The sequence below is a fragment of the Rhinolophus sinicus genome, chromosome 3 (genome assembly GCF_057876585.1).
Source record: "Rhinolophus sinicus isolate RSI-liver-muscle chromosome 3, RSI-T2T, whole genome shotgun sequence".
NCBI lineage: Eukaryota > Metazoa > Chordata > Mammalia > Chiroptera > Rhinolophidae > Rhinolophus > Rhinolophus sinicus.
In genome coordinates, this window is record NC_142503.1 from 10,667,829 (window position 1) to 10,690,609 (window position 22,781).

General features: G+C 40.9%; 1 protein-coding gene across 4 annotated transcripts in view; it reads left to right on the plus strand.

The window, feature by feature from the left end:
• FBXL7 (F-box and leucine rich repeat protein 7) overlaps positions 1-22,781 on the plus strand; it is a 346,693-nt gene that overhangs the window by 319,921 nt on the left and 3,991 nt on the right. For all 4 annotated transcript variants that reach the window (XM_019753542.3, XM_074329060.2, XM_074329059.2 and 1 more), the window contains one exon: positions 17,534-18,145. In XM_019753542.3, the coding sequence (XP_019609101.2) occupies positions 17,534-18,145 (612 nt within the window). The remainder of the gene's footprint in view (positions 1-17,533; positions 18,146-22,781) is intronic.

A 22,781-nucleotide genomic window follows, 5' to 3' on the forward strand; every position in this document is an offset into this window, starting at 1 on the left:
CTACCAGCAAAGCCGTCCGTGGTGAGAGAAAGCATGACAGCTGGAGATATTAAGCAAGAGAATCACTTCCTTTGGATAGGAATTTTTTACCTTCTAAATTAAATACTTTGTAATTTTCAGTGAACTTATTATTGTGGGTGCCCTGTCGGAGTCAAAGCAACATATGAAAATCAATCAAATATGTAAACTCTAGAATCTTAGGAGCAAACATCGGAGTATGCCATGCATATTCCCAATCAAATAATAAATGAATCAATAAAACTGAAGCCCATGATTGTAGAAACTGAAGCATTGAAATGTAAACAATTTGGTTCAGAGAAGGAGAAAATCATTGTTACTATAACTTCTGATAATATTTACCAACCTATGTACCCATTGGCTGAATTAATAGATTTTCAGTTTTCTTTAGAACAATTTTACTTCGCAATCCAAAAGTAAATGAGGTAAATAACTTGTGACGAGGGCTTGACTGAAATTAAGAATCTTTAGAAGGTAGAGTCTTACTGAAACCTAAATTCTTCCAAAAGCATCAAGTAGAAACCTACTTAACTTCAAAAACATGTGTAGAAAAATTACAGAAATCAGAAAGAGATCCTTGAGTGGCTACTCCAATTTCTAAAAGCCACATACTCCACTACCACAGTCCACTGCAAAATGAATGCCGGAAGCACCAAATATTCCCTCTTATTGTATTTTTTTCACTGGCAAGTCATAATTTATTTCCCCACAAGACTTTTTCTAAGTAAACTCCAGAACATTAGAGTGATCAAGAATCTGACAAAGCCAGAGTTAGGGCACATCATGAAATTTCACACAAGGCTTTTCTGGAGCATAGCCAAGGCCAAGATCATTCTCCCACCTCTAGAAGGGTTTTTGAATCATACCCAGCACAAGGCGCTAAATACTCAGCCGTGAATCTAAATGGTGTGCTTTGCATTCTGAATGACTTTTAAGCTGCGTGTGATTGCCATGCCTTGCTGTAAATGTATTGCTGTAAGTTTATTGTTTCAGGTTAATATCACTCATTTGAGAATGCAGTTCATAGGGAATTGAACTGCATCGAGTACTTCACTCCAGCGACCCTGCTTCTCCATCCTTGTCCAGTTTTCCAAATGGGAACGGTCCCATGCAGCTGTCTCCCATCTTGCCACTTTTGGCTTTCACTCTGTGCCCATAGAGTGCATAGTGACAGTTTATATTGGTTGTCTTGCTTCCACATGTGCTTTTTTCCCTCCTTAGAGCGTATGTTTAATATTTGGGATGGAACAGGATGTTTAAAGTTGTGGAGTTATCAGTTTGTTTTCCTTAGAAGGCACAGATGCCCCAACATGCAAAGTCCCAGAGCTCTTAATATCCTCAGAGCAGAACGTGCCCACCATTGCATCTATGTTTACACAATTATTATTTTCTAAATGGTCTAATGTTTTGAGCCAGCACATTTTCACCATTTGCTGCCATTATGTTGACTGAAGACAACTGACAACTGAATAATATACAAGGAAGAAATCAATGCTTTGATTCAAAGAAAAAAGTGTCCAACCCAGTTTTCCCCGTGAGATATGCTCCTTCCGTCTGCTTTTATAATCCCAAAGTATGGCTTACCGAGCGATGCAGCGATGCGGGGACTCACAGTGCATTCATATTTGAGTGGAGAATTTCCTCTTTACGAGAGACTTTTCCAGCTTCTGTGTTAGGGCTGCTAAATAGTTTTCAAGTTGGCTTGATACAGTTCAGGAGACAGCAGTACAATATGCTTCTTTCACCAAGTCCCCTGGACTGAGAGAAGCCGACACCATGTTGTCACTGTAGGTCCATCAGGGTGACGTCAGTGTCTTGCCCTCTGATCTCTAGGTGAGCACGGAGTAGTCTCTCAGCAAAGTTGTGATAATGTTGATGATGCTGGTTTCACGTAGTAGGTCCAGGTGATGAGAGCAGAGCAGGCTCTGCAGGAGTGACTAGTGACCTGCCCAGCAAATGTCTGGGCTCAAGAGCATTTCAGCGAAAGTGCTGGAAGAGAAGGCTACAGCAGTCACCACTCTGATGACAGCTGGGAGCCCACCTGCAGAAAATGCAGCTGGTTGAAAGCGGGACAAACCAGATGACTATATGGAGGGGTAGAAGCCATTTCAAAGGATGTGTTAAACTCCATGTATAACATTTCCGGAATAAAAGAGGCAAAATGGGACCCATCTAGGAAAGGAAATGTTCCTTAAAAGATCTGACTCAAAACTCTTTAGTTGAGGGATTCTGACAAATGGTGCTTACCTAGAGGTCCTTCTCGGATTCCCCATCCCCCACTGTGCCCTCTCTCTGTATCGTACCTTCTGGATGCAAACTGGTAAAGCTCGGAGTTGGGAGGAGGGAGCTTAGGTGATTAAGCCAGGAAATCTGATTAAGGCTCTGCTCATCTTTCCATACTCTGGCACACTTCCCTCCGGAAAGGGCAATAACACATTGGTTGATGGAGTTTTAGCTTTTTCTGCCCTCTGTCCTCTATACATACATGAAAACAGATGATTTTTGACTAGCAACAATTCTTCCTTATATTCAAGCAAAAATAGGAAGGGGGTAGGGGAACCTAGAATTTATTCAGACATCGGATTTTTTTTTAAATGATTTTAGCTCTTAATTTTACAAGACAGAAACGTTAATATAGCAACTGCCTTAGTGTTTTGTTTTGTCTTTAATGCCCATCTAACTCAATTTTTAAAAACAGGTTAGAGGTCAGAGTGCCACTAATTCATTCAAAGAAATCTAATACAGGGACAGTAGAATATGGACTGATACCATCTGCCCTTTCACAATCTAGGAATCAGGATTATTCATAATGGCTTTCGCATTATGTCACTTTTACACAGCACAATTTTACAGCCTATGAAAAGAGAAGGGAAGAATTGGAAATTTGTTTGTTTGTTTAAGGTTGACACCGTGAAATACGGTGTACTCAGTACATCCTGTAGTAGTTTTTACATTTCAAGGTACAATGTATTAATATCTTGAAATCTTCAGTTTTCTATTGTATTTATAAATTTAATTTTAATATCAAAATCATAGGACTGCTTCAACTATTATTTTTCTTGGCGACTTTGATTTATGTGTTGTGATATATGTGTTTCTAAGATTTGAGCCAGGTTTTTTCATACTAGGTTATCTATTAGTCAAATGTAAAATGCAACAGATGCTTTCCTGACATTTTATATATTCGTTCACAATGAAAACATACAAAACTCATAACCCTGATGTGAAGACACAATGCTCTTTGTTCCCTATTTTGATTATATAGCAATGCTAAACTCTAAAGAGGGGTAATTATAAACCCTTTGTGGATTTTGTGGCAAAAACAGAGGTTCCTTGCTATGACTAACTATTAGGTAGGTTATGGTTGTGATGGGTTGCTTTTCATTTTATCTTGGCATTATACAATAAAATCATAAGAAGTAAAATTGTTTACAGGGATAAAGGACAGCTCTGGTCAAAGCTCAAAATGATTTCCAGGAGTATAAAATACAAAAAAGAAAGTTGCATGACTAAATACACGTTTGCTATCTTGCACATTAATCTTAGTCAAGATGTTTCTAAAATTTTCCCCTAAAAAAACAAAATCTCTCTTTGATAGTTATTTGACTGTATTTATGTGGGTTATTTTTTAATCGTTAAAAAAAAAAACAAAAAAAACACACACACACAACCTATGTCCTGTAGTTAACATGACTGACCAAAGAAGAATGTTAAAAATACAAATACTGACCATTTATTTGTGGTTTGTGCTCCTCTGTGCTGTACTTAAGTATCACAATAGTCAATTACTGGATATTCAGCTATAGTATTTCACAAGGCTCTTGACATGGCCAAAAAAGCCAAATTGACCATTTTGCAAAATGTTGTTTTAATCATCTTTTTATTTGCCTGATCCATGACACAACACAAAGCAATCTTTTAGTTATAAATCATGCTTTTTTTGTTGTTTAAAATGACCTAAAATTAATTCCAAAACGATCAAGCCTTTAAATTTCTCTTTAAAATCTAAAATTAAGATGCCATTTTCATCTTATTTTCCCCTTTTGAACCATTTTAAGAGATTTGATTTTCTTCTTAACCCAAAAAAACTAACTTATTTGTTTGCTTTACGACTAAGTATAAGTCTTGAATTTTGGTTAAAAGGGAACTAAAAGTACAGATTGTCCAGAAACACAATCTCAAATTGAGATATCTCCAGTGTATCAAATGTGTACTTCCTCCCTGTGGGGTCCCAACCTCCACTGCAAGCATGTTTCTTTAAATGATTTTGGGATTAAGTTGGAGCTTTAAACACTGCCTAATGCCACGTGTTATAATTAGGAACTAACTTTTAGATTTATTTTTTCAATCTTGATCCAAATGCTTTTAAGAGATACATTCAATAAATAGAAACTTGTAAATATCTTCCTAAAGAGAAATATGACCCAGAAATTATGGACTGGTTGCAATATGTGTGAACTGGAAAGTTGGTGAAAGGTCCTAATTCTACAGAGAAATAGTATGCAGTTGATGTGGAAGGAATTCCCAGAAGTATTTCAGTTTGCTTGAATTCTACTCTGCAGCTGAATTTCCAAAAGACTATTATTAATTTCCATTTAAAATGAGGCCCGCCTAAAAAAAAGGTATGATTTCAGTTTTCAAAAATAAGATAATCAGTCCTGAATTGGGCCATGTGAGCCAACCATGTAAAATCCTGCCTCCAAATCCCAAGAGCCCATTGAAAAGCCAGTTTTGAGCTTCTGAGTAGTAGGTCTATTCCCTAGAAAAACACCACCCTGTAGGGTAGCCCTACAGTCTCTCAAGAAGCGATGGTGGACTTGGACTATTGTAGGCCCAGTGAACTCCCCATGCATATGCCAGGTCAGCAAAAGGTATCCATCCACCCAGCAGGATGCAAAGAACCTCAGCAGGCACATGAAACAATATCTAAATGTACTATAATAAGTTCCTTTCATTGTTGCCTTCTCTATTGATAGTACAGAGAGAATAAAATGTTTCCCCACATCATTTGGTCATTGTTTTTCCCCAAGCATTTAAAAATGATAATAGGGACATTGTATATATGAGTCAATATTTATATAATACTTAGAACAGTGTCTTGTAGATAATAATGCTTTAGACATATTCTTACATTAAAAGAAATTGTTGTAAATAATTGAAACAACAGTGGATTACATTTTCAAATGGCTCAGGAAATTCAGGATTTGCTTTGCTTAGAAACATTGTGATTAATTATTGATCTTTTACATGTTCATAAGTTTGCTGCAATTTCTCTTCTCACTAGAAAGTTGAATTTGTGAGCTAGGCTGTCGCTCCCTGTGGGGGCTTTTTCTGCTGTGAACTGAAAATTTATAAGTTTCTCTTTATCAGAATCTAAATGCAATACTCTGCGATGCGTTACACTTTGAAAGATGCAAACGTTGGAACTTTGTAACTATTCATTGGGAAATAAGGTGAAAGCATTATCTGACAATATAAGATAGAAAACAAGGCAGCCATACAAAGTGAAACTTGAAGGTTGAAAATTATAGATTGCAAGACTTTTCATGAAAATCTGTGTGTTTCTTCTCCTGTCACGACAAGAGCTGGCTCACTCCGCTTTGCAAAGTTACCCATGAGCTCTCTGGAGGGCAGTGAATAAATGTTACTGGTTCTCCTGCACTGTGAAGGAAAACCAGTTCCAGTCACTACAGTTGATGTGTGAATCAGTTCTGGGGGAAAAACAAGAGTTCCTGTTCCATCTTAGGTAACTAAACTTAAACAAAGTAAGTCTTAACATTCTAGGCCAATATAAAACAGTTATTTTTTTTTATTTATTATGTACTTCCACGTTTCACTGTTGTTAGGAGTGAGCATTGATGTGAATAGTCCACAGTAGCAGGTATCACACAAAAAAAGCACCAAGAATTTGGCTCTGAGACACTTAAGATGATGGTGCTGCAAGAGATAGTTTTTGTGCGAGCATCTGTCTTTTCAACTATCTCCTGAGTAGACTAATCTTATTAAACTGGGTGTGTGTGCTACCTTCAGCCTAAATTAAGTGGAGGGGAAGAGAAAAAAGACCTCAAAATGAAATGTTGATAAAGCACAGAGAGGTTCCAACTTCTTCAATCTGAAACATCTGGTTGCTCCAAGTAGCTCCTGTAAATATTCCCAACTGCAACCGAAAGGAAACGGAAAGGGAGTTGTTACAGGACCAAGCAAAGGCTGTTCCCTTTGATGTGTTAGTGGGACAGTTGCCAGGTGGCTGAGTCCAGGTGACAGTCTACACTGACTTAGAGACGAGACAGCACCTGGCCTCGAGGTGCTCACGGTCTAGCGGGTGGAGAGGCACTGTGTGGAAATGGCTATGAGACAGGCATATTTGAATCCAGTGGAAGGACTAAAAGTAGCCAAAGGTCTGGAAAGGCTTTACAGAGAAGCTGGCATCCTTCCTACCGGGACTTGAGCCATAACTGACAATCTACCAGGTAATCTGGAGGAATCCACCTCTTTCTGGGTCGGGAGAACAATAGGAACAGGTGCTCTGATTTGTGAATTTTGGGGAAAGGTTTCCTACACACTCTGAACATTAGACTCTATTCCTTGGGTGGTGCCTAGCACAATGCAAGGCACATAGGAAACTTTCAATAAAAAATTGTGGAAAGAAGTGTATTGTTTTCCAGGAGTGCTGCCATTACAAAGTACCACAATCCAGGTGGCTTAAAACAACAGAATTTATTGTCTCACAGTTCTGAGGTTAGAAGTTCAAAATCAAGATGCTGGCAGGGACATAAAGAAGCATCTTTTCTCACCTCTTTCAGGTCCTGAGAGCCCATGTGTTCCTTGGCTTGTGGCAGCCTAACTCCAATCTCTGCCTCCATGTTTAAACGGCCATTTTACCTGTGTATCTGTGCATTGCTGTGTCTTCTCTCCTTGTGTCTCTGTTTTCTTTCCCTATAAGGGAGTCATGTCCCTATAAGGGACCACCTTACTCAAGTATGACCTCATCTTAAGTTGATTACATCTTCAAAGGCCTTATTTCCAAATGAGGTCACATGCTCAGGTACCAGGGCTGAGGGCTTCAACATATCTTTGTGGGGGGCACAATTCAACCTGCAATAAAAGGAATGAGCCATTCCATGTTTTGGTGCAGGGAAACTGGACCATAGTTTACAAAGTTAACTCTAAATGTAGGGCAGAGGCTATGTTAGAGTGGTGGAGGGTGTGGAAGTAAAGCCAGACTCAGAAATCTCAGTTAAGAAGTTGTTGAGAGGAGACAGAAATGATGAAACACTTGAACTGGAGTGGTAGCAATGGAGACAGAGGATGGAGGGAGGGGGACCTTAGATCCGTAAGCTAATCAAAGTAAAGGACTTGGCGACTGATTAGACATAGGCAGGATTCAAGATGATTCCCAGGTTTCCAGCTTAGGAGACAGACTTGACAAGTGGTGATACCGTTAACAGTAATACAGAATGTAAGGAAGAAGATTGTTTTGCAAAGGATATTGATGCCTTCAGCCTTGCACATATTGTACTGGAGATACACCTACCCTGTTTCCCGAAAAGAAGACCTAGCTGGACAATCAGCTCTAATGTGTCTTTTGGAGCAAAAATTAATGTAAGACCCAGTATTATATTATATTATATTATATTATATTATATTATATTATATTATATTATATTATATTATATTATTAGATTAGGTTAGATTAGATCATATTATACCCGGTCTTATATTAGAGTAAAAGAAGACCGGGTCTTATATTAATTTTTGTTCCCAAAGATGCATTAGAGCTGATGGTCCAGCTGGGTCCTATTTTCAGGGCGACATGGGAGTGCCCTCATGGGGAAAGGGCCCTTACAGCGTTGTGAAGTAGAAGTTTTTACAGTGATGGAATTCCTGTGTATCTGCGCTGCCCAGTATGCTAGCCATTGGCCACATGTGGCTGACGAGCTCCTGAAAGGTAGCTAGTGCACCCAAGGAGCTGCAGTTTTAGCTTCATTTCAATAAACATAATTTCTAATAGCTACATGTGGCTACTGGCTACCATGTTACACAGCACTGGGTCCAGCAAGCATGTGGTGTATGTGTTCAATGTCTGACAGAGACACAGAAAGAGCACGGTGCCTATTGGAAATCATTGAGTTTCGGGAGTCATTAGCTTATAGGTAATTGCTGAAGCCAGTGAGTTCATGACCGCACCCAGAAGGAGGCCAGATGTTAACACAGAAGACTTACAGGTGAAGCCCTTGGGGAACACCAATGTACTAGTGGAGCACCACAGAAGAGGGCCAGCCAGTGGGACCTGAGAAGGAGACAGAGAAAGCAGAAGAGAGACTAGTGCTGCAAAAGCCACAGGAGAAATTTCAAGGAGAGAGCAGTCTACCATGTCATAGAAAAACAGATTTTATTAAATAAACTATGAGACAAGGCTTTCGCAGTTACAATATTATTTTACCAATAAATGCAATGGCTGTATTTTGTTAACCAAGAGTAAATACATTGTGCGCCAACCATGGGTTTTTATTTTTATTCTCCTCCTTCCTTCTGCCCCCAACCCCCTCCCGCTGACATGAAAGACATTTCAAAAGTTTTTGGAAGCAACAGTAAGGAATTTATAAAGATGAGACTATGCCAGGGAACCCAGAATAATATGCCCCTAAAAACATAGCCCCCTAGCAGGAGGGCCCACAATTTTTTCCCCACGAAGTCCTCAGTAGAGGTGGTATAGTTTTTCTTTAACGCTTCTACGGACAGCAATACCACGTTCCCTAGACCCCACCTAACTACTCTACAAAGTGGGTGGAGTTATTTCCAGCTGACAAGAGAGGGACCTAGGGCTCCTGAAGTTCCAGGATGCACGTTGCACGTAGTAAAGCAGAGACAGGAATCCAGGCTCATCTTCCTTCTGTCTGTGTTCTTTCTACCTGAACAGCATTTCCTAAACTTCAGAGATTTACAAACGCCATCATGATTTTTGCCCTATTTACTCACCCCCTGCACTATTATTCACTCAATAGTTTTAAAAGTAAATTTAAATTATTGTGTACAAAATAAATATTCCAACATTGCCTTACTTAGAAAAACCAGTATCACTTGCCATAAATAGAGGATGATTTTTTGAAATAAAAATAAATTATCATGAACAATAAAAAAACCCCAAAATAAAAATGTTATTTAATGCTAGCTAAATGCTGTTGTCTTCCAAAGACCTTGAATCTGAGGCCAGCTTTTTATTTCTGTTTCAAGGAAGATTAACAAACATTAAGGGAGATTCTAAAAACATGCTGTACCATAAAGAGAGTATCCCCTTGCCTTTTAAGAAGGGTGGCATCTAACAGCAATGGTTCTCTCTCAGGAATGAAACATTCTGCTTCCCATTAAAGAATAAACAGTATAAGATCATGTTGCCATTTCACATGTAAGGAAAAGAAGGGTATTAAGAAGTTATCGTTTCAACACAAAATAAAATCATAAGGAGGCTGGTGAATTATAATCCAGGACTCATATAATTCCTGAGACCACCTGACAGTTCCTGGAGCATAAGTTTCCTAAAAGATGCTCTCCAGATAGTCACGTTGCAGATAAAGTCAAACTCACTATGGATTCCAGAGATGCCAGTCTGTATATTGCATTGATTATGTTTTTCACTTTTCGACCAGTGTGGCTTAAAAGCTTCCTTAGCGGTCACTAATTCCCGTGTAGAAGAGCTAAAGGGGAAAACAGAATCCGTGCTCAGTCCCCTTAGTTCAGTCAGAAACTGGGTAATGGTGGGGAACCGATGTTCAAGCATAAATAGAGAGCCAGCCATTGGCCTGGCCCACGTACCCCGATATTAGAGCAGCCTCGTTGTCCTCGCGAAGATCTCAGGGCTCTCACTAGAGCTCTGCCCTCCTGGGACTAGTCCAGGTGACTGAAAAAGCAGGTTTTTTTGTTCTTGGACAGAAGTCTTAGCCATAATCTGATCCTGTGGATGCCACCTACTGGATGACAGTACCAAGGGGGACCCTGGTGTCCTAACGGTTACTGCTCCAGGCAAAATGCAAGAGTACTTTGTCTACAGAAATTTCCACTTTACAGGAACCAGTGCCTTACATCAGTTCTAGGTGCATATATGACGTGAACCCCATTAAGAAAAAAAATATTTTGAAATAAAACAAGAAGAAAAAAGAACCTTCAGATGCTATTATTCCTTCACTAGCTAGATTTTAGAGATCTATTTTTTTAAGCTTGAGTGTAAGCTAAGAAAAGAAACCTTGCTTTTTATGGCAAGAGTGCTCCAGTAGAAAGACCACTTATAATGGAAAGCATCTTGCACAAAAGTTTTGGTAATCAGAGGGGGAAAATGCAGTGGAGCTTTGTAAATTTTGACTTTGAAAGGCCAGTGTAATGTAAATATGACTTCCTAGAGTGTAAACAGCAGTGGTTTGAAAATAAAAACTTGTACAAAACAGGCAGCTATCTAGTTAGAAGAAAATGTGTTTAATAAGCATGTGTGTATGAGATGCCTTGAATATTTTTTATCCTGTACTGTAATTACTAAAGATGTAAAATTTCCAGGACTTCTGAAACCATGAGAAAAAAAAATCTTTATAGGGTTTTTTTCTCCCCCCGCCCCCCCCCCCCAGAAAATGATAGTTATACTTTTGGGTATTCTTTACATATTTAGAGTAACTTAAGAACACAAAACATATTGTTCTCATGTAAATTACATATTTGGAAATGTTTTAGATTATTAACGAAGCCACAAGCTTTTAAACTTTAAAGAATCAACTATCTCTAGTTTAGACAGCAGTTGAAAATATCGATATAAAAAAGTATAATTATATTTATTTGACTTAGGATGTCCATTGTGTCAAAGATGACGCTCATTTTCAGAAAATCCAAAAGTACTGTTTAATTCCAATGTTTTCCAGTAGTGGGAAAGTCAACATTCATTGTCTTCACCTGGGACTTCTCAAAATGACTTTTTTTCCGGAGTTGGGCAAACTTTTCTGTCCCTTACCATCCTGGATTTTGGGGTGATTTGAGTGCTTTCTAAACACAGGGGTATTTTTCTCTCTCTCTAAAGGATACAAGAGGTTGGAGAGGTTAGAATCTAGGCTATGGAGGTACTTGAATGGGGTTTTGGTGAGGAAACGAGGTGGGCTAGGAATTTGCTTTATACGCTAGTCATGCAAAAACTCCTCCCTTCCGAGACCCCAACCAAGAACTCAGACAGCCCCAACAATGTGTGTTAAATGACCCAGTGGATGAAGGAATCTTTTTTTTCTCCCTGTAAATCTATAATCCGAGAATTTGTAGCAGCCCCACTTATGGAATTTTAACACAATCCCTATGTACTCCTTGCAGTCTGTCTGTATATTTTCCTGCAAATATCAGTGCAATGTGAATTTTTTGTTCCATTTCAATCTTTTGAATATACCTGCCTTCTCAATATCATTAGGAGATGCAGTTAGGCTACAAAATTCACATCCTATTGAAAAAAAATCTTTTTTATGCAATTAAGAGATGTGATCATCTCTCTTTTAAATTCTCCCATTCTACTTTCATGCTATTTACATGTGTTCACCTCTACCTTTCTTGGAATCTTACCTATTCCTAATTGACAACCTCTTTTCTAATGCTTACATTTGAAATTAATGAGACATGTCCATTTTTGCAGATTTTTCCTCTAATAGCTTTGTCTGTCTCTCTGTCCATCCCTCCATGCACCCACCCATTCATCCTATCGCAAAGTAATTCATAGAATCTAGCTTTAAAAGATTACATTATCAATTCATGGACTTATTTTGAAAAAAGATTTGCTTCAAGAATGTCTGTAGAGGGACCAGTGGTCTTGGTAGACTTTTTAAAAAGCCACTTGTGTTTTACATTCTGGAAATATTTCATATGTTATGAAGATGTATTTCTCTCCTAAGAGGTTGAGCATTCCTTTTCCTGATATTTCAGGGGACATCTTATCTTCATATAAGTGACTGAGAGCTTTCTGTGTACACACCTCTCTGCAGTGTTTCTTGCCAAGAATGCTTTGTGAGTCATACCTCCTCCTTCTGGCGATATAGACACCACAGGAGTGACAAGGAAGTTATGCTATTAAACAAACTACAGTGTGCCGTTTCATCATGATCCCACTCCCAATTGTCAGAAGGACTTCTCAGCATTTAAGGACCCTTGATGTGGGCATCAATGAATTTGATTCTCGATAGAAGCCTTTGGAAATGTGTATTTCATTTGGCACTTTTTGCAAGTTCTATTTTCCCTGCTCTAAATAGTGTCTGGCAGTGTGAAACCTTCCATATACTATCCATGCATCTCACCATTTGCCTATGGAGGAAGGTAAAGAAAGATGTAGCATAACAGATAATTTTTATATAAATACATATGATGTGTTAAAATTAGGAATAAGATCCTCTCAGCATTACTGTTAAATTATGTTTTAGTCCAACACATAGTTCTAAGATAAACAGGCCACATTGTCCCCAAGACATCAGGTAGGCAGAAACTCACTTGGAATGGGTATTCGTATATGAAAATACGTTCATGCCTACAAAATATTCTCTATTCATATTCTAAGTTCAAATAAAGTCAGCTTTCTTTCTGCTTCTGTTTGTATTGCAATGTCATCAGGCCAGGAGAAGGGTTCCAGCTTTCCTAACTCTTAATATTTGACTTTGATCCCGTCTTCTGGGAGTGTGTGTCCAGGTATCAGGCCATCGGCGTCCTAGTTTCTAAGCTCTATCAGGAAAATTAGCAGCTATTGCCAATGTCCATTTAGCTATTGCCAATGTCCTCTGAAAGGGACAGAGGGGGGAAAACTATTACAAGGAGTGTGCTGGGTCTTTCTGCAGAGCCTGGTAGAAATGAAATATCCTGCTTGGAAGGTGGGGGTGGATGTGATCCTTGCTTTGAATTTGAAGTCATGTCCTATTTTCCTGGTATGTAGACATTTATAATCTGGGATTCTTGATAATTCTATATGAAAAACTTCTTCTGTTTTTAGAAATCATACCTAGTGTCAGTAAATGGTTCCTGGTATCAGAAGGTAAGACAGACTCTGTGGCAAGACATGCATATATTATCCAAATTAGCATGTATTTCCAAATTAAAAAAATATAAGTGCATGTGTGTGTATTTGGGGGAAAATACATATTTATATTTATATGCATTTATAAATGTATATAGTAAGTATGTATAATATATATATTACACATATCAAATTTATATAGTTATATAAATATATATATTATATATTTAGGTAAAATATCAAGAAAAGCTATTTTGTGACAACTTCTAGGTATGCGTAGCTCTAGTTGTTACTTATCTTAGTCTATTCGGGCTGTTACAGCAAAATACCACAGACTGGGTGACTTATAAACAACAAATTTATTTCTCTAAGATGTGGAGGCTGGGAAGTCCAAGATCAAAGTGCTGGCAGGCTTGGTGTCTGGTGATACCCACTTCTTCACGGTCAGCTGTCTTCTCACTGTGTCCTCACAAGGCAGAGGGGGACGGGAGCTCTCTGGGGTCTCTTTTATCAGAGCGCGAATCCCACTGGTGAGGGCGCCACCCTCGTGACTGAGTTACCCCCGCAAATCCCCTCCTTCTAATCCCATCACCTTGGGGATTAGGATTTCAACCTAGGAATTTGAAGGCAGGCACAAGGTTCAGAATGCAGCATCACTCATCGTTCTTTACTGTTTTTTAGTTATTGATTCAATCATGACAGACTGTGTGGCAAGACATGCATATTTTAAATTACTCTATTAGACTAATTTCAAAAATACTCTAAGGTTCTTGACCTGCTAGAATAATTGGAAGGAAGCAGAGAACTCTGGTGTATGCTCTGGCCTAAGAGACAGCTGGCTGTCCTGGCCGAAACCTCCGTGCTCGTCTCCCCACCTGGGGGAGCAGGGCCCAGCACCTAGAATGCCTGCTGCTAAGCTCTGGACAGGGGAGCAGGGGAGTTCTGACCATGCTTCTGCATCCTTCCCAGGGAAGAATGTTCCTCACAGGTGTGCGAGGCTGCCGTCTCTATCTCAGTGTGAATTCCATTACAATTATTGGCAAAGGAAGGAAAGAAGGATGGAAGGAAGAAAAGATGGAAGGAAGGAAGGAAAGAAGGAAGGAAGGAAGGAAGGAAGGAAGGAAGGAAGGAAGGAAGGAAGGAAGGAAGGGTGTGGTAACACAGCCCCAGAGAGCAGTTTCCAGGCTCGGCCTCACATGGAAAGATGCTGGCTCAGGTAGTAGACAGTCATTAGCTGTGACTAGTTGGCCATCAGCTATTAGCCATTAGCCACTGATATAACTGCTGTGGCTGAGCTAGCAAAGTGTGTGGCGTGGTGGTGTGGCGTGGCGTGGTGGAGTGTGGATTATGGATTGCAGAGAGGAGGATTGCAGCTATCAAGTGAGGTTGGTTGGCAGAGACAAATGGAAGGCGGGTTGCGGATCGTGTGGCTCCTGCCTCCTGTCTCCAACCCAGCCGCCAGCGAGACTATAGTGGTATGACTCCCCTACCTATGGCTCCGTGGGTGTTCCCTTTGGAACACCCTTTTGGCCTCACCATGTCCTGCATTCCTATGTGGGGAGCAGGACCAGAGACCCCGCATGTCACCCCACATGACAGAAGGAAAGCATTACTAAGTGCTCAGCCGCTCTATGCACTCCCGTTATTCCCCTCAGTGCCGAGAGCATCAGAAGTGAAGCAAAGCGGATCCCTTAAAGATGAAGCTTCTAGGCAGCCACCCCCACTCCCACCATAAGTATCTCTCGTCCCTCAGGGGTGGATCCCTTAAGCCGTGCTGGTCTCCCCTGAGCCCTGTTAAATGTCTTCTCTTTCAAGATGAATAGAACCTAAGCAGGCAGGAGGGAGATTTCAGAGTGCTCACCACAGCTAACATGTCAGAGCTAAAAGCCGGAGGTTGCCCTTTCCGCCTGGCCCAAAATAAGTTGTCTCCTGCCTAAGACAAATCCAACTTCAGAGGCATTTCCCAGAGTTCATGCGATGATGAAGGTTAGTACTGCAGTAGCTTGGGTGCCAATTTTGAAATCCTAATTGGTTTACACTTAAGGTTTTCCTTTAATGTTTGCTATTTATTTTAGCTGGTTACAAAAGTGAGAAGTATATATTTCTTTTCTTATGAATGATTTAAACTGCAGCATGTCTACCTCCTGGGATAGAAAGTATATGTCAAGCTATAAATTATTAATTTTTAAACATGTAATATTTCTATCCAATTCAAGACATTTAAGTGCACCTACTGCGTACCATAAACCATATCAGTTGCTGCCAGGACACAAATAAGAAAACGCCTTCATCCTTGTCGCGAAGGAGTTTTTAGTGTAATAGAAGGCAGTAATGCTGTGTGACAAATCACTCCCCAACTCTATTTTAGCTCACACATGTGTGGCTCATCTGGGCATTGCTTGACTCCAGCTGGGATTGCTTGAGCTTGGCTCTCAGCTGCAAGTCGGGGCCGGTTCTGTCAGCTCCGTGGGCCTCTCATAATCCTGCAATTAGTGGACTAGCCAGCAGTGTTCCTTTCATGGTGATAGAGAAGCACCACAGGGCAAGCCCAGCCCCATCACATCCCCTAGCATTCATGGCAAGTCATATGGCCAAGCCCAGCATCACTAGATCAATGAAATATACTCTGCCTGGGAGGAACTACCAAGTCACGTGACAAAGGATGTGGGGATACAGGGAGGGGTGTAAAATTGAGAAAAATAATACAATCAAGCACATTAGGGAAAGATAAACTCACAAATTATTTAAAAAAAAAAAAAACAGTGAGGAATTCAAAAGGGAAGGAATTAATTATCTCTCAGAGACATCAGGAAAATATTCTTACAGGAGGTGGCATTCACATTCAGTCACAAAAGGTGTTTGTATTTCAAAAAGCAGGCAAGGGGGGGTAGGGGGGGCAGGATAGGGGCAGACAAGAATTCAGAGATGCTCAAGAGCAAAGTTGTGGGTATGTGAAGGACAGTGTTAGGTTATAAAGACATAAATTAAAAGAAAAACATTATTTCAGCGAGAAAAAAATATATGGGTAAGAAAACTACACACAGACACTAAGTGGAGATGTAGGTGTCAGAATTTCTAGTGTTGTATGTTATTGGTAGAAGTCCTTTGAAAACACCAGTGTTTGAAAATTCCCAAGATATGAAATGTGGAAAAGCACACAAGGATAAAATTTTTTTATGTCTTTAGAGCTATATTAGATCGGGAAATTACTTAGAAATCATCTAGCCCAACTCACAACTTCACAAAGAAATTTGTATTTTGGAGATAAATACGTTCTGTCTCTTTGTCTCTTTCTGTCTTTCTCTCTCTCTCTCTCTCTCTCTCTCTCTCTCTCTGTCTCTCTGTCTCTCTCTCTCTCTCTCTCTCTCTATATATATATATATATATAGTATATTTAATGCATATATATACATATGTATGTATATATATATACATACATATGTATATATGTATATGCATTAAATATACAAAATATATAAACATATTTAGAGAGAATAAATATCTTCCTAGATAAGTATATCCTATATATATGTTAAATATATAACATACGTTCATAGAGAATAAATTCTCCTCACACATATACATCAAGCTGGGGAGAATGTAGTATTCTGAAGAACTTAATCCCTCATAAACTTAAAAACCACTGTGCCCTCGTCAAGTGACTATATGGCTCCAAGGAACAGAATATGATTCACACTATTCAAAAGCAAAGGGAAGGGGTTGTTCATAAGAATGAAAAATAAATATTGTCACGGATATTCAAGGCCTGGAAGTACCATCTGAAATCTAACAGAAGCGGGGTGTTCCCCAGACCCGGGCCCCAAAGTTTAGGATACTGTTATCAAAAGACAGGGGACTGGCTGCTAGGGAGCAGGTGATGGCAAGGACAGGGAACTTGCTCTACACCCGCCCGCCTGCCCCACTTCCTTTCTGAAACTCATTATCCACATTTGTAAATGAAGCGTGTTTTCCACCTAACCGAAATGTAATTAGGAAATTAAATCAGTTTGTGTTCATAATATATGAAGTTTCCTCCCAGAATAGAAATAATGAAACTTTGAAGTTGTGCCCTTTAGATAATCACCATTAATGTAGATCAGAGGTCAGCAAACGATGTCCCTCAGGCCAAATCCAGCTGGTTTGTTCTTATAAAACAAATTTTATTGAAACTACCACGCCTGTTCGTTTATATATTGTTTATGGCAGCTTTTTGCACAACAGCAGGGCTGAGTAATTGCAGCAGAGACAGAGCCCATATGGCCTGCAGTGCCTCCAATCTTTCATATCTGGCCCTTTACAGAAAAGTGTGCCCACCCCCGTGTAGCTGTTGGAGGGTGAGCCCCTTCCCGGAACCGGTGAAACTTGCACGAGCTTCCGCTTCCAGAGGCGGATGCAGCAGGGTCTGCCCAGGATGGGTGTTGGTGCAGTGAGAGTGTCACCAGCCCCACTCGCCTCCTTCCCGAGCTGGACGTCATTAACCCTTTGCTCTCTGTCCTTTGCCAGACTCCGACCTGAGCATGCGCACACTGAGCACGCCCAGCCCAGCACTGATATGTCCACCGAACCTGCCGGGATTTCAGAATGGAAGGGGCTCATCCACCTCCTCGTCCTCCATCACCGGGGAGACGGTGGCCATGGTCCACTCCCCGCCCCCGACCCGCCTCACCCACCCACTCATCCGGCTCGCCTCCAGGCCCCAGAAGGAGCAGGCCAGCATAGAGCGGCTCCCAGACCACTCCATGGTCCAGATCTTCTCCTTCCTGCCCACCAACCAGCTGTGCCGCTGCGCCCGCGTGTGCCGCCGCTGGTACAACCTGGCCTGGGACCCGCGGCTCTGGAGGACTATCCGCCTGACGGGCGAGACCATCAACGTGGACCGCGCCCTCAAGGTGCTGACCCGCAGGCTGTGCCAGGACACACCCAACGTCTGTCTCATGCTGGAAACCGTGACTGTCAGTGGCTGCCGGCGGCTCACGGACAGAGGGCTTTACACCATTGCCCAGTGCTGCCCAGAACTGAGGCGCCTGGAGGTCTCGGGCTGTTACAACATCTCCAACGAGGCCGTGTTTGACGTGGTGTCCCTCTGCCCCAACCTGGAACACCTGGATGTGTCAGGTAAAGTGGACCTCCGGTCAGTGTGGCCTCCCCAAGGCCCCAGCCAAAGAAGCAGACAACATCGCCACCTCTGCAGGGGTCCCTTCTTGACAGCCATTAGAGGCGGAGCGTGGGGGGGAGGCAGGCTGACTTCCAGAGTGACTGTCTCTGTGCAATCAGGCCCCGGGAGGCCAGAGGCATCCCTTTCATCAAGTGTCAACTTCTTAGAGGAACTAGAGGGACCTTTGGGAGTTCAAGTTAGCGTGACTTTTAAATGTTTTGCCCTCCCATAACTCTCATAGTTACTTCAGAGCAACCATAGCTAATGGAACCAAGTATCCAATCTATAGGTAAATGGGAACCAGATACTTAACTCAATACAGGTAGTTGGGAAACCACCCCTACTTCTGCTGGTTATGGTTCCGTAGAGCCCGAGAGCTGTGCTGGGGGCTGGTTTGCAGACACTGGGGAAAATCGATCGTGGCCAAGAGTCTCCTTATATTTCACCCCTACTCTTCTCAAGTGTGGGTTGATTTTGTATCTTTTCTTAAGCAAAATTCTCAGTTACACAGTGCAATGGTAAGGCTAATGAACAGAGCCGTTAGTTCTTTTAAAAATTGAGGGAAATCCCAGCATGGCTGCTCTGCTCAGAAAACCTCTCTCAGGCAGGAAGAATTAAAACCCAGACTCACACTTTGGCGCCAGACATGGATCCGGCCAGACTAACAGCCTCTCTTTATCTCATCTGCTGCCCAGTCAAAAGACGAACATTCGAGAGGCTGAAACGTGTAAGATGCATCAGGGAGTTAAAGAAATGAACAGCATGAGCCACAACCTCAGGGGTTGCTGGGGAGGGGTCAAGAAGGAAAAACCACTGTGACGGGCAAATAAACAGAATTTGGGATTTACAAGCATCTGAGGTAAATGATACCCTCCCACAAAACCTGAGGTAAAAGCCAGCTCTCTCAGCTTGCTCTCCCTTTCGAAAGCCGACATCTGAAAATATTTCAGATGACAGTCAATTATTTTTTGCAGATTCTTTCCCTTGCTGGAAAGCAACATTTTGCTCCCCTTCTTCAGCTGGCTTCAGTACAAAACCATAGTAACCGTATGTTCAGTCGTGAGCAGCCATTGGCATAAAGAAGCAGGAAACGAAGAGGTTTTCTTACATTTTTCCTCCAAGGAATTCTGGAAAGAGAAAGCTTTGTGATGTGGTGGAAACTAGTTTCAAAACTTTGTGATTTGGGACACTTCACAGCTTTCTCTAGATGTGTTTCCTCTTCAGTTAAACAAAAAAAAAAAGGCAAGGGATTGGATTCTTTAACATTCTAAGAGTCTGTGCATTGTGGGCCTCTTTTATAAACACCTCATTTTCTTTCCCTTTCTCCGATTAGAAAATGATTTATTTTTGGAATTCCCATCTTCATTAAAGGGACTCTCCATGCACCATTAATACAGGCTGTGGGGAATTGTACCCTCTCTTTTGGAATGTTGTTGAAATTCAGAAATGCAAAAACTACTTTGTCTATTTGGGAATGGAAATCCCTGGGCTTCTAGCCTGAGTGAGTGGATCCGGCTTAGCACCCTGTAACTAACCATTATGTAGGTTTTGATACCCTTCCTCTCTACCAACCTGGGTAATTTGCAGGTCCAACTATATTTCAGTAGCTTCCTCGCATGCCTCCCAGTGCACCCCTGTGACCTGTGTACATAGAGACTAAAACTAGGGGAATCTGGAACTAAGTCAAGAACACAGAATTTCAGTTATCGGGGTTCATCCCCTCTCCTCTACCTGTCTACAGGAATGCATGCTTCTCTATCCATTCTCCTTACATCCATCTCAACCTCGTCATGAAGGTATGAAAAGCATATTTGTGAAAGCTGAACCAAATCTGGAATTATTTAGGGTAAAAAAACACCACCACAGATGTCTTCAACCCATATTGACCATTCCCTGTAAGGAATAGTAGTCATATCCTTACCCTGAATATTAAGGGAGCACCCCCCACCCCATGATCTGATCCCAACAGAACATTCCTATCCTAGTTTCTGTTAAATCCTCTCAGATACTCTACATTCCACCCTATGGACAGTCCTCACTCCACCTCACCGTACCCCAGGCCCATGCTTTCTTGTCTCTCTACTCCTGGACTCCATATCTATGTATTCAAATTGTTTCTGTCTTTCAAGAATCCCCTGTCGATTTCATCACTTCCGGGATTTCTGAGTTCCCAATGTCTGAATGTTCACTTCATGTTGATGTACTTGTATTTACCATAAATCTCGTGTGTGAATCATCAGTTACATGCCACGTCCTCCTATAACTGAAGCCTTGGATTAGGAATCGAGAAATTTTGCCTGGTCTGACTATACAGGTCACATAATCTCACTGAGCCTGAGGTGTCTCATCTTTTAAAAATGAAGGTTAAATTGGATAATTTCTAAGGTCCTCTCTATGTCTGTAATGTGTGAATGCATGGACTAGCCATAGATGTTACCTACTGAGCCATGAACCAGTTTGTTTTTTTAACCCAAACTTAGCAAATCTGTAAGAATTAAGGCTAAAGCTAAAATTAAAAATTATTGATCTAAAGTAGTATAAGCATATCAAAATAGTTTCTTTACCAAAACTGAGCTAAACTCATTAAATTTGGAACAGTTTTTTAAAAACAAGGCATATATTTCCTTGGACTAAATATAGTATCTTTCCTGGAGGGCAACAGATATATATATATAGATATATAGATATAGAGATAGAGATAGAGATAGAGATAGAGATAGAGATAGAGATAGAGATAGAGATAGAGATATAAATAGATATATATACTCTATCTCAATCTGAAACTAAGAGTTTAGGAATAAAGTTTGTCATGTACTCTTGAAAAACAAAGTGTCTTCTCAGTCATCAGAGGTGGCCAACAACTACTGTGGACATGTAAATTCAGTATAAGTAGGAGTATAGTCACCCTCAAGAAAGAAACTCAAAACAAAGGAAAATTTCAAAGCTAAAGTTGAGGGGTGCCAACCCCCATCTGCAAAACCATGGAGCCCACTGGAGCAGCATGGGCAGCCTCTGACAAGTTGCATCGCTGTTCTCCAGTGTTGCATTGTGCACTTGACTCCTTCCTGAAATTCTTTGGGTAGCACGCAGCTTTTGAACCCCATTCTTCCCAGGACCTGAATGTTACATGCGTTTCCTGGGCAGCCAGCTGAGTGGTGGGAGGAAAGTCTCTGTTACCAGGGGGTCGCCTTGGAAGCGTGGGGTATTATGTGGGCAGCAAGGTACCGAGGTGCCCAAGGTGAGGCACCTGACTTTAGACCTGCCACAGGGATTAGGGAAGAGCAGAGAGAAAACAAAAATGTAGATACAGCCTATGTAATAGAATGCACTATATGTACATATGCATTTATTTATATAATATATAGGCGATGCATATTAATTATTTATATTTACACACTAAAAATATACTGTGCACATTTACATAGTAATATATAGTGCACTTAAATATACAATGAAATGAGTGTTTCATATATTATACATAAATATTTAATAATTATATAACATATAGTGTAAATAGATATAATTTATACATACACATATTCTTGGGGGACCAGGGGTTAGAAACAATGTTTAGGGAGGTATCTAAAGATATCTTCCCTGAGTATTAATTTCCTTATCTGTAAAATAGATTGTTTTAAGAATCAGGTAAGAAAATGTTGATAGAAGCACTTTGTAAACTTCATAATTCAACACAAATGAAAGGCATTGTAATTAACTATAAAATAGTTAATTACAGGCAGCTGTTTTTCAGTGTGGCTATGCATCAGCCAGGGTCAAAGTCCTGAGGACATTTAAATGTTCGAAGTTGGATTATTCTACCTGATCTTCCTATAGAAGACTCTATTCATTCTATAAATCATTCATTCACTCAGTCATTCATTCAACAGATACTTACCAAGCACCAGCTGTGAACCAGGTATGAGAGATACAGCAGAAACAGCCCAGAGTCCTTTTTCTCAGGAGCTGACATTCCTGAGTGAGTACAGCAAACACAAAAGTGACCAAAAAAAATATATAATACCACAAAGTGACAGAGAGTACTGAAAATAAATGGGAATAAGGTCGGGGATACTAATTCATACAGAGTGACTAGGGAAAAATTGTCCAATAACCTGCAATGTGCTCAGAGACAGGAAAGTGAGGGCCACCTGCTGGAGCCTTGCCCAGTGCACTGACCCTGAAGCAGGAGGGCACCTGAAGTGTCTGCAAATCATCAAGGAGGCGAGTGGAGTTAGAGGAGTGGGGTTAAGAGATGGGGGTCAGAGAACATGGGGTCCTTAAGTCCCACTTAGACATTAGATTTTACACTTGGAGTGACATGGGTGCCATCCAAAGTCTTTGAGCAGAGTGACATGATTGCATTTCTGTTTTCCAGAATCTGGCAGCTGTGAGGAGAGGAAGATAGGGGGTGAGGGTAGGGCAGGGAGACAGGCTGAGGGGCTAGAACAGTAATGCAGATGGCACAGTTGTTCTTCCTTCACCGAGCAGGGTTGAATTGACTCCCCTGAGGGTTACCCTGTTACACTAATAACTACATGAATTTCCCGTAGAGTTTTCAGAGTACCTCCACATCCATTTTCTGGTTGCATCCTCACT